Source organism: Esox lucius, chromosome 15, assembly GCF_011004845.1.
Source record: "Esox lucius isolate fEsoLuc1 chromosome 15, fEsoLuc1.pri, whole genome shotgun sequence".
In the NCBI taxonomy this organism is placed as follows: domain Eukaryota; kingdom Metazoa; phylum Chordata; class Actinopteri; order Esociformes; family Esocidae; genus Esox; species Esox lucius.
The window spans coordinates 4,193,066-4,218,914 of record NC_047583.1 but is presented as its reverse complement, the minus strand read 5'-3'; the positions used below and the strand labels follow the sequence as shown (position 1 = coordinate 4,218,914).

Here is a 25,849-nt window from a genome sequence, read left to right as displayed (position 1 = left end):
GTGTGATGTGAATACAAACATCTCCATACATGTCTCACTAAGTCATATTGCAGGTATTGGTACCTTTACTCATTCTGTTTCTGTTTGTTTAACAACAGAGGGTCCATGAAAACACCAAACCCAATAGGTTCCCTGACACTTGTGACAGTTCTGACCAACACATTTGTATTGACATTGATCTAAGTCCTCTCTAGTTGGTGGGATGAACAGAAATAAGGAAATCTTTCTCAATAACTGCTGCAGTTAACAAAGATACATTAATAATGTGTATGCTAATTGAAAAAAACTTTTTTTCTCGATAATGCATTTAGACGCCGTTCTTACAATCCTACACGATCCTAACTTGATCTGAAAACGATTTTGAGGACATAATTCTCAGAAGGTTCCTTTAACATGTTGAGAATCAATATACTTTATGGGGTTATTATGACTTTCTAGACGAGATCGGGAGGCTACTTGCGCCCCTGCTTTGGGCTTTTTTGGGACTTTGCTGCCACCTGTTGGTCCGTCTGTGTGTGTGTGTGTGTGTGTGTGTGTGTTTCTGACTTAACTAAATAAAGGCGACAAAAAAGTGCCCAAACTGGTTAAATCATAATAACTTTTGTGTGAGGGGATTCAGCTTTGCGTCCCCATTTAGATACCTACGTAAAGAGGTGTGTGTAGGCCTACTTGTATACCTTGGAGAGTGTGTATGTGTGTGTGGTGTGTTTCAGACGTAACCATCTAATGGGGATTAAAAAAAAACGTCTTCCATACTTTGGTCAAATACAAGAATAAATCACTGTCCCAAATTTTAAAAGAATCCGCTTTGGTGTGCCCATTTAGAGAGGTGTGTGTGTGTGTGTGTGTTTTCTTGTCAGAATCACAAGCTCTACACCCATGGCTTTAAACGTAATGTGGTGAGTTATTGTTGTGTGTGCGTTCTCACTGACGAGTAAACAATGAGGTGATAAGTATTCATGGATTTTTTCCTCCTGTAAATCTTAGGCTATTAAGCATATGCATTTTTGTACTAAGAGACCTTAGGGGCGTGGGTTTACGATAAGACAAACCCCTAGTGGGCGTGTCTCAAGAGGTGAAAACGATCCGAGCTCAACCTTTCTTGTACCACCTATACAGAAAAGGTCTAGTCGGTTGAATTGACAGCTTACAGTGCCTTAACGGTGTTTTTCTACAACCCGCAGACTACATGTGCAATGGGCCTCCCTCTGTGCGCCGCTGCACTTTTAGCTTTTTTTGTATTTTTTTTAACACTTTTCATGCATTGTTGGCACTTCAAAGTTCATGAAGTCATTTTTGCCAATGGAACTATTGAGGATGATTTTTTAATGAAGCGTAACGCATTACTGCTTGAGCTAGACAAAAGGCGCAACGAAATCCTTCCTTTTCTCAACTCTTCAGTAGTAGAGAGGTTAATGGATGAATCGGAAAATTTTGGGCTACACGAGTCATTTGAAATTAAACATTTGGATAGTTTGGAGAATGAGAGTAAAGTTTCCATTGGATATTTTAGAAAGGACCAAGATCACATTGGCTGTGATCAGCTTGTTAATGTGAAAGCTGTTGATGTCCTCGGCTCGGGCTATACCAAAATAGTGCTCAAAGTTGTGCTATCGGAAGGTCAGACTGTGGCATTAAAAACTGTGTATGACCAAGGTACTGACATCGGGAGATGTCTTGAGGATTTTAAAGACCCTTTGGGCTGTCACGAGCTCGTGTCTTTCAAACTGAAAAAAGAAATCGCTTTGTTGCAGAGGCTCCAACATCCAAACATCATAAAGGTGAGTGAAAAGGGCATTCGTGGACTCAACTAATGAAGAGTCAATGAGAAGGGATAGCCTATAACTTCATTGATTCCAGAGGTAGGTTTTTCGGACCTTATCAAACCCCTTTTCGCCAATTTTATATTATAACATTAATAGAAATAAACTATAGGAAAATTACTTTAATGGGGACTTCTGTTGGTTTTATATGCATTTCTTCCCAATCTTATAAACGTAATCCAGGGGTGGAGGCTAATGAAGGTGTCCGAGGCATACATACCAGTTCATCACAAAACAAGACAACATACCCGTTACAAAGAGAAATGGCCTAGTGCTTGAAGTATAGGGAGAGCTAGAGATAGCTACGTTAACCACATTAACCTGAACTGTCTGCGCCATTGCGCGTTTAAAATACATCAAAAGCATCAGTGTATCTGTAGGACTTTCCCGTGTCATTAAGTTAAACTCTCGCAAACCTCCTGACCTTAGATCTATGTTTTGCAGCTGTAGGAGATACAATGACCCACTGTACTTTGAAATAGGTTTAAGAAAATTCTCCCCCAAAGTCTATTTAATCAACCCATTACCGTCTAACTTGCAACTTGAATATAAACAGTCATATCTCAAGATTTTTGTCGCTGTGTGTTTAACAGTTTTATGACTACGTTAATGGCTACCTTCATTCGCACTTAATCCCCTGTAATAGGGTTGTCGCTATGTAACACAGTCACACAATCAGAATTTTAGCTAAATCCTACTTATTTGCATTTGACATTAAAGTAATTTGGATAACTCTGTCTTGGGGCAAGACAGTTAAGGCTAATTGCTCCTGTTATTGTTAAGTGTTGGATGCCTTTGTTAAGGGCGCCACAGAAGATTGTTTTTCTACCTTCTCAATAATGTAATTGCAGTAGATTTTCACCTAGATGGAAAAGGGAATCGAACCAGCGGCCCTTCTGGATGTTGGCGCAATAATTCTAACCACCAGGGCTTAACACTAACCTTCAATAAAGACAAAAACATTTCATTTTCGTGCATTTGTACAATAAAGCCAAACTGAACCTTTTTTAAAAGTTTTTACTAGAAGGGGACTGTGAAATAGTTCGAAGTAAAGAAGCAGGTATTACGGGCTAGTCTCGAGAACACATGTTCATCCAATCAAACTGTGTTCATTTTCTCCCGATGTTTTCTGATCGTTTTACTGGCTCACATTCCACCGATGGCAGGTTCCCAGTGACGCCAACAGTGGTGAATAACCCCTTTTCCCCCTGTGCAGCTCCGGGGACACTGCGAAGGCGACGTGGGGGCAGGGGGGATCACGGCCGTCCTGGAGCAGGGCTGCCCGCTGCAGATGATCCAGCTCCTGCAGAGCCCCTGGGAAGAACGCTTTCGGGTGAGACCACTGGGAACAGTGTGCCTGTCTGTCTTCAGTCACTCACTCACTCTTTCATGCACTCACTCGCTCTCACACACATACTCAAGCCCCCCCCCCCCCCCCCCCAAACACACACACACACGCCTGGAGTGAGTGTTAATCACGAGCTGCTTGCCCCCTGGGCTCCCACTGGGGCATACCTGTGGTGTGGACGGGGGTGGGTGGATTGGGGGGTGATAGTGAGGGACTGAGGGGTGACAGGGAGGGATGGGGGTGGAGGGGGGTGGGGGGGGGGGCGTGGGGGATGGGCGGCTGGGGTGGATGACATTCTTGGCCTGAAGTGGATTAACCACCAGGCACCATCTCCATTCCAACTGGGCCTGATCAAATACGCGGAAGGACAGATGTCTGTGCTCTGGGGGGGGGGGGGGGGGGGGGTCTCAAATCGGCCCCCCTCTGTCGCGTCTTAAGCCCTTCTACTGTCTTCTAGTGTGCGGTACCCATCAGAGTGTGTGCGTCGCATGCAGTGTGTGTATGTGTGTGTGTCTGTGTGTGTGTCTGTGTGTATGCGCATATGCTCAGGTACATACAGCACCAGTCAAAAGTGTGGATACACCTACTCATTCAAGGGTATTTCTATTTCCCACATTGTAGAATATTAGTGAAGACATCAAAGCTTTTAAATAACACGTGTAATCATGTAGCAACCCCAAAAAAGGTTTTAAACCGATCAAAATGGTGTGGTAGATTCTCCACCCTTTGCATAAATTACAGCTTTGCACACGCTTTGCATTCTCTCAAACGGCTTCATGAGGTAGCAACCTGTAATGCTTTTCCAACAGCCTTGAGGGAGTTAGTTCATGATTCCATATGTGCTACTGAATAGCTTTTATCTCTGCGCTGTGTATAAACAGTCAAAATAAAGAAACACCCTTGAATGACACAGGGGCGTCCAAACGTTTGACTGACGCAGTACGTACAGGAGTAGTCCTGTCTGCAAAAGCGCTGTCTACATATTACAACGCGTGGCGCAGAGTTCTTCAGGGCGGCGTGACTCTCCAGCATCCATGAAAGTGGACGGGGGGGGGTGTTAAAGGAACACTTCTTTCAGCACGCCTGGTCCCTTGGCACAGCGCGCTCCACTGCTTTAGGCTGTGGAGCCCTACGGAAAGGTGTTAGGTTTCACTGGCCTCTGTTTTTAAAGAGCTGCTGCTTTAGTGATAGATGATCAAGAGACTCGACGGGTTACCTAATGCCCTGGCTTTGTTCGCAGCGTGACAGAATAACACGCTGCCACGTAAGTGCATGGTGAATGCTACTTGTTTGATTTCTTTGTGGGCAGTGCCAACTGGATACCCTGCTTTCCACAACCTTATCCTTTGGTCTTTGATTCATGCTATACAGGAATGTGGTAGTCAGGGTAAAAGTGATATGAAGCACACTGAACAAGCGCTGTAATCAGTATATATTTTTTTCTTGCTTAGGAACATGTGTAGTTTACCCTGTAATTATACTTGTAAAAAATGGTGTATTATCTTTTTGTTACTCGACAACAAGCAGTTTCTAAAAAAATTACATAACGCAGCGCACGAGTCAATTTCACAAACATATGATGAAGTCATCGTTATCGTCATCATCACGTCAACTTCCCTGCATATGACGTATATACACGTCGGCGTCCAGCAGAGTCCAAACCTGTACATCCCCCCCCCCCTCAGGTTTGTTTGGGTCTCACCAGACTCCTCCACTACCTCTCCAACTCCCCCCTGGGCTCTGTGGCTCTGCTGGACTTCCAGCCGCGGCAGTTTGTCACGGTGTCTGGGGAGCTGAAGCTCACGGACCTGGACGACGCCAGCTTGACAGAGCCCGTCTGCCGGACGGACCGGGACTGCGTCTTGCAGTTTCCCCTTCGTAACTTCAGCCTGCCCTGCTCAGCCCAGGGACTGTGCGAGGGCCTCAATGGGATGAGGAACCTCTACAACGCCTACAGGTAACACAGCTGCACTCCGATTGTCAAGCCTGACCCCGATGTCAAAACAGATCAATTTTCAGACATTTTGTGAGGTGGGTGAAATCTAGTCATTTCATTGCCTCAACCCCTTGGGCTTATTTCCCAGACCCGGATGAAACCTAATATTCCCCATGACTACAAAAACATCTCCCATTAAAATTGAATTTTAGATGTAGTTTTAATCCGGGTAATGGAAACCAGCCCCATGGTAACCAAACAAGGGTGAGAAAAAAAACAATCCAAAATGAGTTGGCAAATTACGTTGCACCGTAGAGCCACTTTTGGTCAGCTCAACTAGATCGTGAATTTTCATTTTTTCTATGACCGCACCATTCTTTGGTCAGCATGTGTTCACTGAAGATTCTGACAAGTTTACCACACGCTTTCTTTTTTGGGATCAGTCAACATTGGGTGAAATATGCGACAGGACCTCTCTGAAGGACAAGTGTTTGTTTCTCTCGCCATAGATATTTCTTCACCTACCTCCTGCCCCATCAAGCCCCACCTGCTCTGAGACATCTAGTGGATCACATCATGAACGCAACCGGTGAGGATTGGAATGGACTTAATGTGAACCACTGTTACTAGTAATCATTCAGAGAGACATAGTACGACCCCTTTCATATGCCAAGGTTCATTTTTACTTCCACTTGAAAGCGTGCGCATGGCCACCATTTGTGCAGGGATTGCATACATTTCAGCAGTTTGCACGCATGATCTACTTCCTAGCTTTTCCTTTTTGTTTCACGTACATTTTTCACACATAATGTTTGGTCAGTAGTTTGTGCTCCTTCCTTCAGTGCGCCATGATACCAACATGTTCTGGTACCTTTAGACCCTCGAGTTTTCCCCAAACCGCCTCAATCTGGCCAGACAGAAAAATGAGGCTAGGTGTGTGATCAGTTCCAGTACGGTTTTCTGGCTTGGATTTTAAACGCCGAACCTTCTCCCCTGTGTTTCGCCAGGAGAGCTGAAGGGCGGTGTAAATGACACGCTGGAAGCCTTTGAAGACGTCCTCCATCTGTACAAGTCGGGCCTCCACTTGGACCGCCTCCCTCCGTCATTAATCAGAGGTAACATGCTATGAAGTTAGCCCGGTCTTACTGCAGACTCTGGCTTTTATTTGAGTCTTGGGTCTGAATTACTTTTACATTGCTCCATGCCCCTCCCTTCACTCCGTAAAATATTAATAACTGAAATGACTGGCCCAGATCCTGCAGTGATATTTTCCGTGCGCCAGCTGCTAGCAGGTTTTAACAGCTACATTATGAATGGCAATCACGGTAAGCTGGGAGATTGGACCGAGTATCCTTGGCCTGGAAATATGAAGGAATGTTCTAGACAAACATAGTTGTGATGAATTAGCACTGTGAACCACTCAATTCTGACAAAGGAGTTCCTAAAAGAAACGGTGGATCTGTAACTCTCTGGTACGTGGCTTTAATTACAGGCTTAAATCCTGGACCCATAGATCTTTTCAATGGTCTCCGTATGTTGACTGACATAAGACATCAATTTATATCACAAGAATCAGTAAGTGAATAGAGCAAGGATATACAGAAGAGACTCCCTGCCAAGTAAAACAGTAAAATGTCTCCCCCCCCCAATTTTCCTCCATCCAGTATTCTTATAAAGGAACAGTGTGTTTCTGGAGCTTAGACCTGTCAGTTTTCTTCCTTAATGACAGCCCTCATTTTTCACTCTTAAAGTGACCCTCTGTTCGTTTCAGAAATGCTCCAACTGGAACACTTGTTAGTCCATTACCATGCCCCTGACATTTCCAACTGTGGCCTTGCACGTCTAGGCAAAGGAATACCGGTGGTGTAACACGACACCTGTGCCACCTTCCCTTCGCTGAGAATGAGTTAACTTCTGTTCCGATGTTGGGTTGGAGAGGCGGGCGCTGCTAATTCGCGGCCTGTGCTAATGTTTAGCAGATGAGCTTCGCCCGGGCCCCACAGCGCTCCCTGAAAGACTCCGGTGTTTCTTCTCACCCCCGTTAGATTACGCGGTCATGAGAGGCATGAGCACCTCTGGAAATATGGAATACAGATGCTGGCCCTCGTACAGCCACCGAGGATGCCTGCTGTCTGTGCACGGTGTCAAGGAGGCAGCCTTCATCTGCAACTCCCACCCCCAGTGCACCAGCTTCAGCCTGGGCAAGCAGAGGACCTGGACAGGTTAGTGTCGGTGCCTGTCAGCCTCAAGATACTGACTGGGTTTGTTATCAAGGGTGGGTGTGAAAAAAAAGAACTGGGGAAGTCAGCAAAAATAATTAAATATGCCTTTAACAGTAGTTCATTCGCTTTTTAGAGGGATTAAAAATCAAAGAAACTATTTATCTATAGGAACTCCTTGTTTTCATTTTAAAGCAAGCCTAAAGCTTTCACGCTGAAGCCCCCTAAATACTTGGTAAACATGAGTATTCTCATTTTGCAGTGTTTGGAATTCTTATCTGTTATTAGGCTGTCCGGTTTTCTTATTGCTTTATCTTTGCTTTCTGCAGGACGGCTCCTTGCCTCATTCCGAAGTGGTTTCAGCCACCTGATTCCAGATGGAAACTCAGAGGTGTACATGAAAAAAAACAAAGCCTTATCGGGAACCAGAGTTTAAGAGTTGGGACAGTGGGGGTTTTGGAGTGGGGGAGGGTGTTTTGAAGCAAACTAATGAATGTGATGTATTTATAGGGATTTTGCTCCGTGGCTTGTGTGTTCTGGCTGCCAATCCGGTATGCTGCCAATAGCTATTATAGGGGATTTCCCCCTCAGGTATAATTAAGTCAAAATTGTGCCCTCACATCTCTTCACTGGTCTTGTGTGTTGTGTTTTCAAGCCGATGTGGGCACAGTGGTAGGACTCAGAGCCTCAAACAGACCATCTGACTGTTTGATGTCTGAGAATAAAAGAAAGAACAACAAGCTCTTATACAAATATATTTTGATGTCAACATGCTGCAGAACCCTGTGGCTTGGCGTGGTGTCAGGGTGTGGTGTCGGGGGCTGCGCGCGGCGACAAGCTTGGTGGTGCTCGCAACACAGCAGTCGTCCTCGATGATTACAGCCATTCCGGTCCTGGGTAGTTGTCTTTGATTTTAATTTCAAGTTGATGCCACGTGTGGATTTGAAATGTAATTGTCATTACATTGTTAGTGTTTATTATTTACACCTTGTGGGTGGGAACCTTTTTTACTTTTTCAATGAAAGAAATTCTGTTCAATGAATGTTCATTTTGTATTTCTCCTTTCTGTCTTTTTGTTCATATTTTAAAAAATCAAACAAAAAAAACAAACACTTTAATTTGTTGTGTTTTTTCTTGAGTCCGTTATACAGTGTGAGGCAGTGGGCAAAATCTAATGTCAGGAGTCATTTGAATGACGTTCCTTTATGGTTCTGCATCACTAGGAGTTGATCCACCCCCCCACCCAAGCTCTTCTCCAACCAACCAATCACACTTTAAACCCATGTGTGGGCGTTTGTATGCAACACTTCTGGCCTCCTCTCCCCAATATATTACCAATTTTAATGGGGGACAGGGCCCCAAGGCATACTGTGCTCCGCAAAGTTTACACAAAGCCCAGGGACCACATGCCCATCATCACTTGCCAGGTCATTATGGGGCCTCAATTAATACATGTAAATGCTCCTTGCTTTCAAGACCCTTTCTCATGGAAGAGGTCAATAACACAAAGGAGCTCTAGTAACAATTCAGCTTAAATCTCCAGTTAGCACACGAATGGAAACCACACCATCTGCCCTATTTGGAGGGGCACCGCTGGGTTCCGCTGTGAGTGGGGGGTATCGACGGCACCCACGGCCAGAGATGGCTAACGTGGCCTGGGGTTGGGTTTGGCGAGGTCCTGGGGAAGGTGGGGTGGACATCAGTGGCTCATTGTCCCGGCCCCTGGCCCCCTGAAGCCCTGGTGTGAGGTGTTTGACGGGAGATAAGACTGATTAAAGGACTCACTGACTGGGTCACTGCTCTCTGTTTTGACCCGAAATTCAAGAGGTACTGGAATTTCCTGGAATACATGATTTCAGGTCCAACTGCTAATTGGAGAGGAGCAGAACCGCTGGGCACCCGGGGGTAATTCAGGATAACTGTCTTGCTGAGACATTTGTGGTGTTAAAGCAGGCAACCCTTCAGGGATGCTCAAACCACTAGTGTATCTGGCACCCCATTTAGGTGTGTTGAATTCAACAGCACGTGTATCAGAGGTCTCAAACCCCCGGCCTGGGGCCCATAAAAGTCTTGGAAATGTTCGTTTTGTGGCCTGTGGGTTTTAGACAACTAATGGAGGCATTTGGAAATCCTATCTGCGGTTTTCAGATTGCTATCTGTATGCACTTTTCCACAACATTTGCCCTTCATGGCCCTGGTGATCTGGGATTGACCATGCGGTTGAGTCCTGAATCGGATTTAGTGCCTATTTACACATAGAACAGTTACATATTACATTTTGAAAGTATTTGTAGATACGCTTTTCTTGTCACATTTGCAATAAGAGCGTATTAACAAAGTGAGTAGGCAGAACATGTGCCCAGTCCTGTGAAAATATGTGTTGCATTGGGCAACAGGCTGAGTTAGTCGGCCAACTTGTTAATCCTCAGTTCTATTTAGAAAGGTGTCCTAATCGGCCAGTGAAAGTTCATGTTAAATAAGAGGGAATGGGGCTGAGGATGTAGATTTGTACCTGTTCACATCATAAAAATGATGCCAGTGCAGGGACTGGTTATTCACAATGAAACGGTTGTGGTTGGAATAGACCCATAGGCACGTGTTGTTGGTTGTTGAACAGGTGGTGGCCATGCCTCCAGATTTCTTTACTTTCAACCAACAACACGAAAATAAAGTTTAACCAAACACTTTCCTTCTAGTTCTTGCTGAAGGGAAATGCCTGGAATTCGTTAAATTTGTCTTGGCACCTATTCTGACAAACTCACCAGTAATAACTTCTCATAGGCGTTGCCCCTGCCCCGCCCTCTCACCACACACAAATACAAATTGTATTTACAGTATGTTTTCTTGTTTTCAAGCCATTGTATATTTGTTTGTGTATTTACACGAACTCCCCCAGGAGAAGGTTGCATGTAATGTTTTTATTATGTATTCTGGGTAGGGATTTTCTGTTTCCTGTCTTTCTCTGCCTGTTTATTTAGCTTGAATTCTGCATGGTTTCAAGGTTGAGTTCTTCTAGTCAAAAATGTTTTATGTTTTTTCTGAGTTGATCATGTCCAACAAATAATTTATAAAGATTATGATTCCTTGTCACAAAACATAAAGAGCATTGCCTTTCCTTCAGTGGACACATTTCTTCTCCATTTCTTCTGCTTTAGGTACCAGTCACTAGACGTTCTTTATATTCATGACCTCCATCTGGATATAATATGTTCCTATAAACAAGCCATCAGCAGTCAGGAGACGTGTGAGGAGCATCGTTGCCTCTTGGTTTGTTTTCATTGGCTGTTCTGAAAACTACCAGTACGGAGTTGAAGGAGTAAACACTGGGGCACTCCACTGAGTTTACAGATTTCGTGCAGAATGAAGTAAACACTTCGAAAGGCAGATTTTTGTTATCGGGTGCAAAGTGTTTTGTGCTGCTGTGGAATTTTACATTAAAGTGGTCTAGCAGACACTCTTATTCAGAGATACTTACAGTTAGTGTGTGAATACATTTTCATCGTTTTTCTCTTATTGGTCCCCTGTGGGAATCAAACCCACAACCGTAGCATGTTTAGCTCTACCAATTGAGGGGCATGTGGCCCCCTGAATGCAACCCTTGGCTGTCTGCTGACAGAACTGTTCCTCTGGGGAGCCTTAATAAACTTGACAGGCCCAGGGAGACAGAAAGGGGCCCTGGGTTGTGTGATTTTAAAGCCCCAGCCAGCGGCGTATTCCCATGGACCTAGCACGGAGCCAAGGCAATGTTTCCGGCAACCAGTGATCAAGTCCATGGACCACTGACTCTCCTCAACAACCCCGTCTTAAAACTTTCTTGGAACTTAAATGGGTCAGTCAGGACAGCCACAAATCTCGTACAGTTCTGAAATCCACATGTGCCCCTTCAGTCCCCAAGATCAGAAATGTGGGTCTGGAGCAGCTTTCCGTTTGAAGCTTCCCTGCCTGCCTTGCCCCCCTTCCCCAAGCACATCCATCAAACCGGGACTCCGGCAACCCCACCCTCCAGCCTCTCCCCAGCCCAGCACACTGCCTCTGTAAATCAGCAGTGGCTGCGTGGCCCTTTTTTCTGTGGCCCGAGGACCTGAGGGCAGGGCCGGGGACTGGGGGAGGGGAGCAGAGTGGGACCAGATTCTGGCTACAGGAGTGGCCTGGCCTGGCCAGTCACAGCTGGAGTTCAAATAAAAGGCCTTTGACTTTTGTTTCCTATGGTCTCTTACCCAGCCTCCTCCTGTATCCGCTTGTTGGGTCGGGACCTGAATGCCACCGGTCCCTGGACAGAAGAACACATTCCTGAATACACAAGAGCATACTAATTATAATGCAAGACCACAAACGAAATGGATTGACAGCAAGCAGGTATAGTAATTGGAACCAATCCCCGTAATTAGAGGACATGCTTCCTTTATCTTTCCCATTAGCTGCCCCCTGTGCACTCGTCTTTACAGGGAAATGGATTAGGGCCATTTGGGTAATTGAATTGGTTATTATAAACGAATAAAGCCCCACATGAGCAAAATGGGCATGATCTACTTGATTTCATTTGTCTGTAGGAAAGTTTGCTGTTTTCAGACCTCCCTTAGGCCTTCAGCAAGTTTGCTGTATGTAGACCTCCCTTAGGCCTTCAACAAGTTTGCTGTATGTAGACCTCCCTTAGGCCTTCAGCAAGTTTGCTGTATGTAGACTTCCCTTAGGCCTTCAGCAAGTTTGCTGTATGTAGACCTCCCTTAGGCCTTCAGCAAGTTTGCTTTATGTAGACCTCCCTTTGGCCTTCAGCCAGTTTGCTGTATGTAGACCTCATTTTGCCCTTCAGCCAGTTTGCTGTATGTAGACCTCCCTTAGCCCTTCAGCAAGTTTGCTGTATGTAGACCTCCCTTAGCCCTTTAGCAAGTGCAGTTTACTACACAGTAAAGACACTCATTGAGTCAAAGGAATGAAAAGTAACACCTGGAACCTAATAATCGGCTTGTCTTTTTTTCTGAACGACTTGAAACAATGTAGGGAAAGTAAAAACTACCGATACTCGATTGACACTGATTCACCATTCTGCCAGTGTCAGAGGCTGGCACGGATTCAGTATGTTTATGTTTTCATTTGGTGTGTCAACGATTGGGCTCTGACACGGCAAGTTAAGAGTTCAACAGCGTCGAACGTTGCCTCGTTGCCAGCGTTAAAACCCTGAGAGACCCAGTGAAGCGCCGTAAAACACCGCAAACAGCCACAAGTCCTTAATTAGCGTATTGCCTCAGCAGTAATAAAGCCATTAGGGGAATCACTGAGGGGCTGTAAAAGTTAGCACCATTAGGAGTTAATTAGGGCATAGAGTGCTGCATCATTAACATAGTGCCAGTAAATGTCTGTCGGTGATATTAATTAAATGCCAGTCCTTGGCTGGCTACCTGCAATAATTACTCATAATAGAGCTGGCTCACCTCAGGTGGACTGGCATTGTAGGCTAGCATGTATCTGGGAAGGCTGTAACTAATGAAGTAAACGGCCCCCTTCCAAGGCCCAGGGGCCAAACTTGAACTGCGATTCCCTTTTAAAGTGTGGGCCAACATATTTAGCGAGACAAACTCATTAGAAGAATCATTCCATTTTATTACACATAATTGTATTTCTGCAGCCTGCCGGGCTGAATTCTGCCCCAAAAGTTAATTTGCACAGCGTCATTTAATAAAGTCAGTGTTTTTTTTAAATCGCATTTATTTTGAGTAAGTGGAGCAAGCTATTTGGGGTTGTGGGGTACATTACTTCCAGGGAAAGTCATCTAACACAATTACAGGAGTGAAACAATCAGTGCCAGTCCAAAACTTTTTTGTCAGCAGAGGGGGTTTTCTGTGGCGGGGCTAGGGTTATGTTTGGAAAACAACCCTTAAGCACTTCTGCAAACAGGCGAGGGAGATCAAAGAAGGTTTTTTTCCGGGTGTGGGGGTTTAGGCCTGGAACCTGGGGTGAGCCAAGCTTGAGAGAGAGAGTTGCCCAGAGCTGTCCAAAACAGCCCCTCCTTTTTCTTTTCCCTTTTCCCTTAAAAACACAACCCAAACCCCAGTCAGTCAAGACAGAGAAGGAAGCCTATACTCAGTGCTGTCAATTAAGGTCACAGAAGGGGTTGGAAGTGTTTGACAGGTTGTATTTCCCTTCCTGTCTCTCTCAACGTTATCTTTGGTCAGTTCCCCCCAGGTCTCCACAGAAGTGCAGACGGAGAACCATGTCTGACCCTCAAAGTACAAGTTCAAACATCCTCAAAGATAAACATAGTGACCAACCAAACACGGCAGCTATGTTTTAACACCACACAACTCTCGACTGAACATGATTTGGCTGCTCTAGCTTCATTGGTGTGTGAGTAAAGACATTAATGACACCTAAGGTGACATACAGGATGGCAACGGTGAACTTAATGTATCTTTAACTAGACGTAATATTTATAAGGCCTAGTTATGCAATACGAAGACCAACTAGTGACCGATCATCAAACATATTTGTAGCTTAAAATGAGTCACGGCCAATCATCGTATGTGTTGAGTGTTTGTACTTTTTTTAAGCACAATTTTGCAAATCCCCCTTAAATACAAAATAATATGAAAATGTATATTTGTTTGGGCTGTGTCGATCTCCACCAGCCTTGTCTGCGATCCTGTGGATCATACTAGAGCTCCCTCTTGGCTCCTCCATACAAAGGTTAATGCCGGCATTCGGACTCCTAACTGGTCCCCTCAGCGCTCCGGCCTACCTAGGAAGCCGGGCCTGCATGAAGTCCAGATTGGGGCCCAGGTCTTTAGTGTCAGATGACACATAAAGCGGCACTCAGGCTCATTAACACCTCCGCCCGGGGGCCCTTTTCAACGCGCCGCCGTAGAACGGTGACTAAACGTGATACGGGGGGGCCTGAAGGTGTCCACGGCGTGTTCCCAGTGTACAGGGTGTGAACCATGTAAGAGGATCTGCGCTAATGGGACATCTTCAGCGGTAATAGGACAGCGCGAACTCGGACCGGGTTCTCAGGGTTGTGGTTACTTTGAAATCATCCCCTCTGGGAATGTGTCTTCGGTTTCCCCACAAGAAGGCACGCCATTGGTCTGATCGTTAGGTTCTGGTGGAGGAGTGGATATGCAAGGAGGTGCATGGAGTCAAGACACTGACAAAGTATTGCACTCAGGTATTGTTTTGTAACTCTGCTGGGGTTTCAACTTACTGCTGAGAGTTAGAAGGTGCCATTTTAAAACGTGGTATTGCATCAGCAGATTTCCACATGCTAAACAAGACCACGACAGCTTAAATATAATGTACATATAATGCCTATATTAAGTCAACATCCCCTTGATGTTTCACTCATTTAAATTCCATTTCCATCCACTAAACTAGGCACCGTAACCAACACCTTTATGGGGCATTTTCAACATTTGAAATAAGTTATATACTAAAAATACAAAACTGATATTTTTCAATACATGATAGCATTTTCTAAATTAGCAAATGTTCAACAAAAAAATCACACATCAAGTAAATTGGTATTAAATTGTAATGATTCTCATGATTCAACGATAAAGTCAGCAATTTTGGTAGGTTATCTGTGTAATGAATAGAAAAGCAAACATTCATGAGCACCAAGGAGCTGACAAAAGAACTAAGAAGAAAAGTTGTGGAAAGATACAGATCAGAGAATGGGTATAAAAGCACTTTAAAGGCCTTGAATATATCTTTGAGGACAGTTAAGACAATTATTATTTAGAAGGAGACATGCGTCACCAGGACCCTGCCTAGATCAGGTCATCCCTCCAAACTGTATGAATGATTAAGCAGCAGACTTATCAGAAAACTCATCATATGATCCAAAGTACACCATCCCTACTGTGAAGATGGTGGTGGCATGTTATGGGGATGTTTCGCATTGGGGCATTTGTCAGGTTTGAAGGTAAAATTAAGAGAGCAATATACAGCAAAGCTTTTGAGAAACTTCAAGGCTCCCAAAAGGCAAAAAGAATATTAAAAGGTTTTACTAGTTTCTCACAGATTTATCCGAAGGCATCACTTCCATTCATTTTTACACTTTCCATCATGACCATATCTGTTATTCATGAATGTTCCATTCTCAGTTTTTCTCCAGTTTTAAGGTATTAACTTCCTCTAAACATCCTCCCTCGCCACCTTCATTGCACTGACGAGTGGTGGACAATAACCTAGAAGTTAGAGCATAGTTCCAGTAACCTAATAATGAGTATTCACCATCAATTCGTCACGGATCTTCAAGCAGTTGAAATTGAGCCCAGTGCTGGATCCCAACACAGTTTGCAGTGGGACATGGTGCCCTCTAGTAGCAGAAAGACACTATTGCTACGACTTCTACAGTTTTTAAACCATCTTTGCCTAATTTTTCCAATATACATTCTTTGCAGTTTCTACTGCTTCTATCAATGTAATATCCATGTATGTGATGTTTCGCCAAAGATATTTCTGTATGAAATTTCTGTAAAATGTAAATCTATATTTTTTATGTGTTAATGTAGTTAATATTTTTTATCTTAGTTCGAGGAAATGCAAATGCATGGCCATGTTATCATAAAAATGACTGAATTTTAAAACTGAAGGCCCAGAAAAGAAAGTGAAGAGCATATTTGTTTACCTAATAAGGTTTTTAAATATGCATGAGATGAAATGAGTCGAGTCATCCAGTGGGAGGGTTAATGTACTATCCAATAGCAGACTGGACATGAGTGCAAGACAGGCACGTTTGGCATCCTGTAGTCATAACACACCCAGACAGACAGACAGACAGACAGACTGACAACTAAGACAGGCAGACAGGCAGATAGAAAGACACCTAAGACAGACAGACAGGCAGATAGAAAGACAGACGGCTGGTTTCGACGGCGGTCACTTCACTGTCACACTGCCAGCAGCGTGGAGGAGGGTCAGTAAATCAGCACCCTGTGAGGGGAGGGGAGGCGGCAAGGGCCATCTGACACCACGGGAGAGCAGCAGGACGTTACCAGCTCTAACAGTCACCATGTCGGACTGCGGCTGCGAGGGACTGCCTTTGGGTGAGTGTCAGACTGTGAGACAGAGAGAGACAGACAGGGACTGCCTTTGGGTGAGTGTCAGACTGTGAGACAGAGAAACAGACAGACACGATAATCTGACAGACGAACAGGCTAGACCGACAGACAGGCAGGCCGACAGACAGACAGGGCCAATCTGCTCCATCTTTGGTTGGCCTGAGACTGCGCTGATGACACGCCCTACAAATATCCAGCTGGAGGAGAGCTTTGTATGGCCATATATGGAGCCTGTAGATTTCAGTTGTAATTCCTGTCATATCCATTCTTATGTACATAAGTGTGCATGTTTGTATCAAAGAGCTGTGTGTGTGTGTGTGTGTGTGTGGGGGGGGGGGGTTAGCGTCCTAACAAAGACAAAGTTTTGTCCAGAGTTACTCCTGTGCATGTGAATTTTCTACAAACTGTTTGAATTTTCGTAGAATTTTCTGCAAGCTGTTCTCTATTCCAGTCGACAAACCAGGTCACATAGTTTCCTTGACGACAAGTGGTAATGATTTGTTCCACGTTGGGGTTTGCATGCTTACGTGTGGCCTGCATATCTGGTGTGACTGACTGTCACTGGGAGATGGGGTCATGTCCTGCAAGGAGAGCCAAGTGCTGTGAAGAGCTGACGGTTGCCAACATAAACAATCGGATATAAATACGCAAGCCCCATCGCCCTCAGTCCGGGGTAGTCCATTCTCATGTCAGTCTGGGGTAGTCCATTATCATTCACTGTATAGATACACAATTCTGAACAAAACATGGCAGCACTTTGTTAGCTCTGCATTCTCTACGATGAGAAGTGGGCATTATCAGGCCATCATAAAGCTCATTAAGAAAAGAAAATGGCCAGTAGATAAAAGAGCATGTCACATTTCTTAATTTGCATGTGTTTTTGTATTTAACTCAGTAGGCTGGTGGTTAAAGAGTCTGCTCTGAGTGTGGAAGGTTGATGTATTACATTCCCATGGGTTGATGTCTGTCTGCGTGGATCCAATGTGTATCTGCTGCTTGAGAACAATTAAGAGAGGCATATTATAAAGCACTCTGAAGGACTCTGAAACCAATTCGTATTACGTTAGACTTTTGTTCAGAATAACATCTCTGCATTAAGTATTTTACTTTCTTTTCCACTGTGACAAAAATCCATAACTGAATTGTTCTGTTTACAACAGCAAAACAAAACCAATATGGATTCATGGCACAACGGCACATACGGTGTGCTTGAAAAGAAGGAGAGAAAAAAGCAAGGAAAATAACTTTTTTTTCTTCAAAATAGGAGAAAAATCTAACTTTTAATTGACGTAAAAGTGTTTAAATAAAAATAAATTCTTAATCAAGGAATAAATATTCTTCCTAAAACATGTGGGGCACCCCACAACAGTCACATGAATCAAATGCCCTGCTCAAAAAATCCTGAATCCAAATGAGAACCACCGCCAAGTAGCGCCACAGACTGTCCAGGGACTCACTGACGCCCTGATCCAGGTCTGGGAGGAGATCCCCCAGGACCCCATCCGTCGTCTCATTCGGAGCATAACCCAGACATTGTCAAGAGTGCATACAGGCACATGTGGGCCATAGTCACATTATGAGTTGCCCTGATGAAATTCACACAGTTTGGAACAGCCATTTTGTTAACAACGAATTACACAATATACAGTAAAGGTTTTGAAGTTTAATATATTTTTATCATCGAGACCCGATGTGTGCTTTAAGTGTTCCCTACATTTTTTGGAGCAGTGTATAATAGAAATATCTCCTCATTGATATATATTTTGCTTCCAAAGGCCCTGGAAACCTCGGTTGGATAGATGGATCTAAGAATTGAGACCAAAACGTCTCTCCCTCTATAGGAGGCTAAAACTTGATCCTTGTTTGATCTTCGTGCAGGAAAATGATCCCAAGCATTCCTCCAGATTCACACAAAATGTCTCACTGGATAGATCTCTCAATGGATCTCTGGGTAGATTTTGCATCAGGGAATGCTCTCAGATCCCTGTCTGTTTTCTCCCGCTTCATTAAACATTACATTAAACCTGTGAGGTGAACTGAACATAGGCCGCAAGCAGGGCTGCCCGTGTGTTCTCCCAATTGACTAAACATCATATGAGAAGTCTCTGACCTCCTCGCAAGAGAAGGTTACACAAAAGCACTAAAAGCACAGGTGCCAATTGTTGTGAACCAGATTTTTTTGAGAATAATATATATTTATTGATTTAAGATTTCAGTGTGAGATTAAGTTGACATTCAACAGTGCCCAGTCTGTAGTACTTGTACTACATTGTTGCTTGATGCTGCAGATAGAGTGGATACCAGTACACCATTTAAAAACCATTTATTCATTGGAGAGGCCATTTAAAACCATTTGTTCAATAACGTTACGTGTGACGTGTACGGGGCCATTTGACTTCCCATTTCTTACATTTCTTAAACGGGACACAGCATATAGCATATTGACTGGTAGACTTCAGGGCAGACCTATCAAAAATGTAAACTTTCGAATACTAATCAAAGTGATTTCATAAAACATTTACAAACCTCTGGCAAGATAGTAGGGTACTTTTATCAATTTTTGTGCAAACATTTTTAAGAATACTTTAAGATGGCATATTCAATTTTAAGCTGTATTTGTCCATTGTACAGCAAATGAATGGAAATACGGCTATGTAGAACGTGGTTGGCGACTGGTTTTGCAGTGGCACCTTACATCTTTAGTTTAATACATCCTGGCTTCATGTGAGCGTGTTATTGAGCCACTCAAAGGCATTTGGTTAGAAAAACGAAGCAGTTTTTGTCATTTCCACCATTGAACTATAGGGGGCACTACAGGCAAAACCAAGTGTCAGAATAAGTGTCAGCAGAAATGACCCTAAATCAGGTTTTATTAAGAACAGGAAAATTCAAATGTTGCACTTTAAGAGACGACGTACATAACAAATATGCATCGTCACCTTGGAAGAAATTATCCGTATAAAGACCACTTTATTAGTTTTTAGTACTTCGTTTAATATGCTAGTGGCGGCCTGTTTAGAAAGCAGGATGTTAGCACAGTGTCCCTGCCGGTCCCTGCCGATAGGCTACATGGAGTGATTGTTTTTGACAGTCTGATGCACTACAACATCCAGCCACTAGAGGTAGGTGTGCTCTCATATTGACAACATTTTCCCTGCCGTCAGGATGTGAGGAGAGGTTGGAGCAGTGTTGCCACTAGACACTACCGGATAGGAAAACATGCAGTTGGATATGTGTAATGGAATCAGCAGGATTTATGCTGGGATTTAGTGTTGTTCTGTCAATTAAATCTGGCAACCCGTTGTCGGACGCTATTGGAAGTCATGTTTGTAGTTTGTACAGTCCTGTAGTGAGGCGATTACAAAATCTAGTGGCTCGAAGGCAAGTAAGGAAACAACTTCTGAAAGATGACGAATGCACTGTAGTGTAAACCTTTATCACTTTAAGCACTGCAACGTAACCTTGCTCTATTGTGCATGGCAAAGTTATTGTCAGTTTGATATGTAAGCGTGGTGTAATTTGATAAATTGATAGGAGTAGTGTTATTAATAAAATATACTGACTAGGCATGGTTATGGAAGCTATATTGAACGAAATTCCAGAGAACCCCCCCCCGAACTAGATTATCTGTGTTGGAGGCAAAAACCCAATTCTCTGTCCCAAATAATAGAATGTCAGCGCAATCTCATATCACATTCATTACATGCAGGGTGTAGAGGACCGGTTGACGGTGGGAGAGATGGAATACAGAGCAGCATTTTCGAACCTGCCACGAATAACCAAGACGTATTATACCCGTGACAAGAGTTGACGGCTCTTAGTAACAAATAGCTCCACCTGAGTCACATGCGGAGTTTTAGACGTCGCATGAGGACGGTCATATTTCTAGGCCGCTGACTTGAGGCGGGCTAACCTCCACAGACTTACGCTAAGATTTGATAAGCTATTTAACGTTTAAAAAAAATGCTTGATTGATTGATGCCAATGATTCTTAGATAATATTCAGTACGTGATAATCTACACAGTAGTTTGACAAGTGCCTTTTGACTCTTGGCTGTGCTCATTTCTATTACGGAGACGGCTTCGTAGGATTTTGTCATCAGCTGCTTGTCAAGCGACGTATTTATCACCTGTTCTTAATGCAGAATAAATATGTGTCAGTATGCGTTATCAGATTTGTGAGGGGTGTGTGTGTGGGTGAGCTTGTTTCTGTGTGCTGGGATGCGTGCACTGTGCGCGTGTCGTGTCCTCCTGCTCCCGTCTTTTCCACATGAAGCGGGGGAAGGGGTGGACACAAATTCAGAGCGGCCAAGTCAGATGTGATTAATGTTGTAGTCGCTTCACAGAACATGAAGCATCACACGCCTCTGAAAATTAGAATGGTACAGAACCGTTGAAACCCAACACTGCGATCAGCTATGTCTACTGGAGCTTCTGTCCTAGGAAATCTCTGCACCCTGCGGTGAGAGCACCAGGTCACAAGGTGAAAGTATCATAGCATGATTGTAGTTGGGAGGTCCTGGTCAGACCTCTTCTGCCTTATTCAACAAACCACCACTGTGTTCACGATTCGCGACTTCAGTGTTCGCTCATCAGCCCGCCGATAAATTATGTGAAATTAACATTGTAGTTTCCGAACCAGCCTTTGGCAGATGTGTCTTGTAAAATGCACAGTGGAGCTGTGCTTTATAGGTTCACCAGCCTCACTGCTGAGTGCCTGGCTTGGCACGACCACTAATCCACACCCGGGTGACATACTCATCCAGCTCAGTGGACTAAATGGAGAGTGATGTCAGCTGGTGAGGTGTGCGAATGCGCTCGCGCACGCGTGTGTGTCTGTGCGCGTTCATTTCTGAGCGCACGTCCTGCTGAGCCGTCGGAGGGGGGTCCCGCGAAGAGAATGATGTCATTGGCTGACTGGGCGTTACAGTTCCGCGGGGGCCATCCCCCGGGATTCAGTGGGAGCAGATGAGATGCGATTCTGCGCCTTTCAAAATAACCGGCTGGTGCATCCGCGATGTCCACTCCTCAGACAACAGTAGCTGCCACGACTGCCCCTTTTGTGAGGCATTCCTATCCATTTAATGTATTTGAAAAGTACCATTATTTAACTGTGATCACAGTCAAGTCACAAGTAGCGTTTAGTGCATTGAACTTGCTGCCATTCCACCCTTGTGATTTTCTAAGAGGACATCAAAACCTCATTATCTTATACACAGCTTAAGCCAGACACATGCTAGTGTGATGGGAAGCACACTTGAATCTGTCCTAAATGGCACCCTAACCCCAGGTCACGGCGCGCTGTAGGGCACCAGGAAGGCATCCTATTGGACACAAGGTGTTTCTGGCTGACAGGCTACTGCTCTGCTGGTCGTTGTGGTCGGCTGTGACAGCCTGACTGACTCCACAAACAAACTTGTTTTAGCTAGGAGAGGAGACACAGATCAATTATTGAAGTTTTCTTCAAAGTCTATTTCAATCTGTTTATTTTTTTACAAAAACCCTCTTTGATGCACTAGAAGATTATACTTTTTTGCTCTTTTGTGATAGCCTTAAAGCTGTGTCTCACAACCAGATATTTTGGTTCTTCGCTTGGCTTTGGCGGAGAGTTTTGTTTGTCGTTTCACTCAGTTTTTCATAACAGGGAGGGATTCACCTGAATTAGTCCATTGGAAACTGTTTGATGGAACGTTTCACACCTTAAACATGTTTGCTTGAATAAATGCAACCCAGGTAACCGGCCCTCCCATCCACAATCTCCCCAGGATTAGATCTATTTCCACCCGGAGGGGGAGTGTCCTTCTCTCCAGCCTGCGGCTGTATCTCAATTGTCCCAGTAGTGATTTCCTCTCCTCGTCCCCTCGTCTAGTTACGGTTATCAGAAAACCCAGAGCAAATGAAAGATACTGTATATGGTGGATATGTGTGAGAAATGTAATTTTTTGATCGATCACTATGAAGAGTTACCCCCTGTCTAACTCCTGCCTCATGACTGAAAGAATCCAATATGGAGGAGAGGAGGAACTATCGAGATGCCGCCGAGGGCTGTCGTGACAAAGAGCTCAGTTGGGGCTCAGTGGGAGACAGACACAGAGACCAAGAACGGGAACCCAGCAGGAGACCCGGAGTTATTGCAGCCTCCATGACCAGAACAATGGCTCCCCCAAAGCACATTTAGTTAACCTTTGAGTCAGGGAGAGCAATGTTGAACTATATAGTTGAATCACTGGCAGTGGGGGCCATTTTGTGCTACGTGGTCTCAGTGCTGGTGGTTACCACGGCAATCTGGGACAGGCATCATGACTGTAAGTCAGACGGTAGTAAGATAGTGAATGGCAGTCATTTTAAATATGCGCATAATGCAATTATGGACTGTGACGGAAGACTTAGCCAGAACAAGGGCTGTGACCTAGATTCATAAATCACAAGGACCCCAGCTTTCTGTGCTTTGGCTCTGGTGCTTGAGTCGCGCGGCACCATGACAATTCCTGTGTGCTAAAACTGTGACGTTGGAAAAGCGCTAAGAAAATGAAATCAGTAGGAATCCTGGGTTTCCACCAGTGCAGTCAATTGATTTGTTCAGTTCCCTGTTTGTCGGTTTTGGCATTAGCTGCTTTGGTTGCGTGCACCAAGGAACAATGCTTAATGTTGTTATCATATGGGTGGTTGCTGTGATACTGGCTTCTAATGTTATTATCCTGGCAGATTTTCTTTCAATACTTCAATCGATGACCAAGTTATCTTCAGTGTCATTTAGGTTTCTGTGGGCCAGTTTTGGGTACACACATTAAGGTTATAGTCCTGGACAAAAGAATCTAGCTGTTTTGCTATTGTTTGATTGCATGAAAAATTGATGGATACATTTGGTTGTGCCACAACTAAATTTTGCAATTGCTTGGATGTAGTGAAAACATGATTGATTGAACAGTAACACTTCATCAGAAAATAATGGGAATTCTATAAATTTAGGTCCAGATTTTATGGCTGCCAATATTGTGTGATGATGAATATAATATGAGGGAGGATTTTAACTGTTGCTAGGCGGTGACACATATCCTTCTGCAAACAGGTCTTGCCTGGGGTGAGATCTGCTAAAGTCGTGGAGAGTGAGTTAGGTAGGCTAAATTTAGTAGACATGTCTGAATGAATTGAAATACATTGCCCTGTTTTCCAAGTCTGTTTTAGACTATTTGATCCTTATTGTAAAAGTCTCACTATAACAATGTAAAAGATAGAGGTGAGGGCTATTATAACATTATGAAGAATAGCGGTGATGACTGTATTATAACATTATGAAGAATTGCGGTGATGACTGTATTATAACATTATGAAGAATAGCGGTGATGACTGTATTATAACATTATGAACAATACTGGTGATAACTCTATTGTTGCATATTAAAGAATAGATGTGATGTCTATATTATAACATATGGATGAATTGTGGTGAGGACAGTATTATAAAATAATGAAGAGTCACTGTGATGACTGTATTAATACACAATGAACAGTAAAGAATAATGAGGTAACAGTATTATTACATAATGAAGAATCATGCGATTACAGTATTATAACATAATGAAGAATCATGCAATGACAGTATTATAACATAATGAAGAATCATGCGATGACTGTATTATAACATAATGAATAATGATGCGATGACAGTATTATAACATAATGAAGAATCATGCAATGACAGTATTATAACATAATGAAGAATCATGCGATGACAGTATTATAACATAATGAAGAATCATGCAATGACAGTATTATAACATAATGAAGAATCATATGATGACAGTATTATAACATAATGAAGAATCATGCGATGACAGTATTATAACATAATGAAGAATCATGCGATGACAGTATTATAACATAATGAAGAATCATGCGATGACAGTATTATAACATAATGAAGAATCATGCGATGACAGTATTATAACATAATGAAGAATCATGCGATGACAGTATTATAACATAATGAAGAATCATGCGATGACAGTATTATAACATAATGAAGAATCATGCGATGACAGTATTATAACATAATGAAGAATCATGCGATGACAGTATTATAACATAATGAAGAATCATGCGATGACAGTATTATAACATAATGAAGAATCATGCGATGACAGTATTATAACATAATGAAGAATCATGCGATGACAGTATTATAACATAATGAAGAATCATGCTGATGACAGTATTATAACATAATGAAGAATCATGTGATGACAGTATTATAACATAATGAAGAATCATGTGATGACAGTATTATAACATAATGAAGAATCATGTGATGACAGTATTATAACATAATGAAGAATCATGCGATGACAGTATTATAACATAATGAAGAATCATGCGATGACAGTATTATAACATAATGAAGAATCATGTGATGACAGTATTATAACATAATGAAGAATCATGTGATGACAGTATTATAACATAATGAAGAATCATGTGATGACAGTATTATAACATAATGAAGAATCATGCGATGCCTGTAGTGTTTCTACTATCCTGCTCTCACCTCCAGGTGAGCCAGTGAACTATAGAATAAAGCTCATGTTTCGGGTTCTGACAGGGTGCTGCCCAGAACACTGATTCCCCCTGTTTGAACCAGACCCCCTTATGAACACTTGTCTGCCTTTGTTCTTCAATTCATGTGTGCCGTCAGATGTCCAAATGGACAAATTGGGGTTGATCAAATGTTTTACTAATGCAAGTGTGGGGGGGGGGCACCCCAATAATCACCCCAGCAGCCCAAAACCACCCCACAAAGACAGACCATGATGGCTCATTTGATGTATTAGGTTTTTCCCAAATGTTGGACTGAGGCAAGGGGGGGAAATCACATTATTTGTGTGACATACCCCAATAAACACATTGGGGTCATCAGGCCTGGGAGCAGATGGTAGGAAGATCATAGAAAAGGGGATTAATCTTCTGGGACAGCAATAACACCACTCTTGATTGTGGCTTTAATCCTCTGTCCTGCGAGACCCTCTCTGACACTGAGCATAAGCTGTACTCTGGTTGGAGACGCAGTCCCGTTTCCCATGGAAGGGAATGCGCGCCTGGAGACGGCAGTGGTCTCGTAGGAACATGAGGGCCAGAAAATGCATTCCCCTTCAAGTCAATGTTAGCCGCTGCAGTCATTACATTTAACCCATCCGGACACGGCGGGGATGTTTGGAAGGAACCTTTGGGGTTGGGTCCCCTGTGGAGGGTTCCACCAGGATTCACCAGTCACGCCCCCTGAGAACCGTGTGTGTGAGTGCGAGCTGGACCGTGGCCAGGGGCGTGGAGTACAATGGGTGTGGGTGCTGGGGGGGGGGGGGGGGGGGGGGGGGGGGGGGCAGGGGGCGTGGCTGTGTGGGGGTGTGGAGAGAGCCCTGTTCCAGCTGCCCGCTGCGGGGAACCCCCTCTCTCATGCTCTAATCTACAGCTCCG

The 25,849-nt window shown here is 43.8% G+C and overlaps 2 protein-coding genes across 7 annotated transcripts in view; both read left to right on the top strand.

The window, feature by feature from the left end:
* Nucleotides 1-1,139: 1,139 nt before the first annotated feature.
* On the top strand, nucleotides 1,140-8,438 carry pkdccb (protein kinase domain containing, cytoplasmic b). Its single transcript, XM_010879482.4, has 7 exons — nucleotides 1,140-1,781; nucleotides 3,040-3,156; nucleotides 4,857-5,128; nucleotides 5,617-5,696; nucleotides 6,115-6,222; nucleotides 7,153-7,329; nucleotides 7,656-8,438. The coding sequence occupies exons 1-7, from the start codon at nucleotides 1,197-1,199 to the stop codon at nucleotides 7,760-7,762; spliced, it is 1,446 nt and encodes a 481-aa protein (XP_010877784.2). The 5' UTR covers nucleotides 1,140-1,196; the 3' UTR covers nucleotides 7,763-8,438.
* A 7,674-nt stretch (nucleotides 8,439-16,112) lies between these two features.
* eml1 (EMAP like 1) overlaps nucleotides 16,113-25,849 on the top strand; it is a 48,404-nt gene continuing 38,667 nt past the window's right edge. For 3 of the 6 annotated variants that reach the window (XM_034297304.1, XM_034297302.1, XM_034297301.1), the window contains exon 1: nucleotides 22,448-22,687. In XM_034297304.1, the coding sequence (XP_034153195.1) occupies nucleotides 22,585-22,687 (103 nt within the window). In that variant the 5' untranslated portion in view covers nucleotides 22,448-22,584. Of the gene's footprint in view, nucleotides 16,368-22,447; nucleotides 22,688-25,849 lie in introns of those variants that run through there. The other 3 variants (XM_034297306.1, XM_034297303.1, XM_034297307.1) reach the window with 2 other exon arrangements.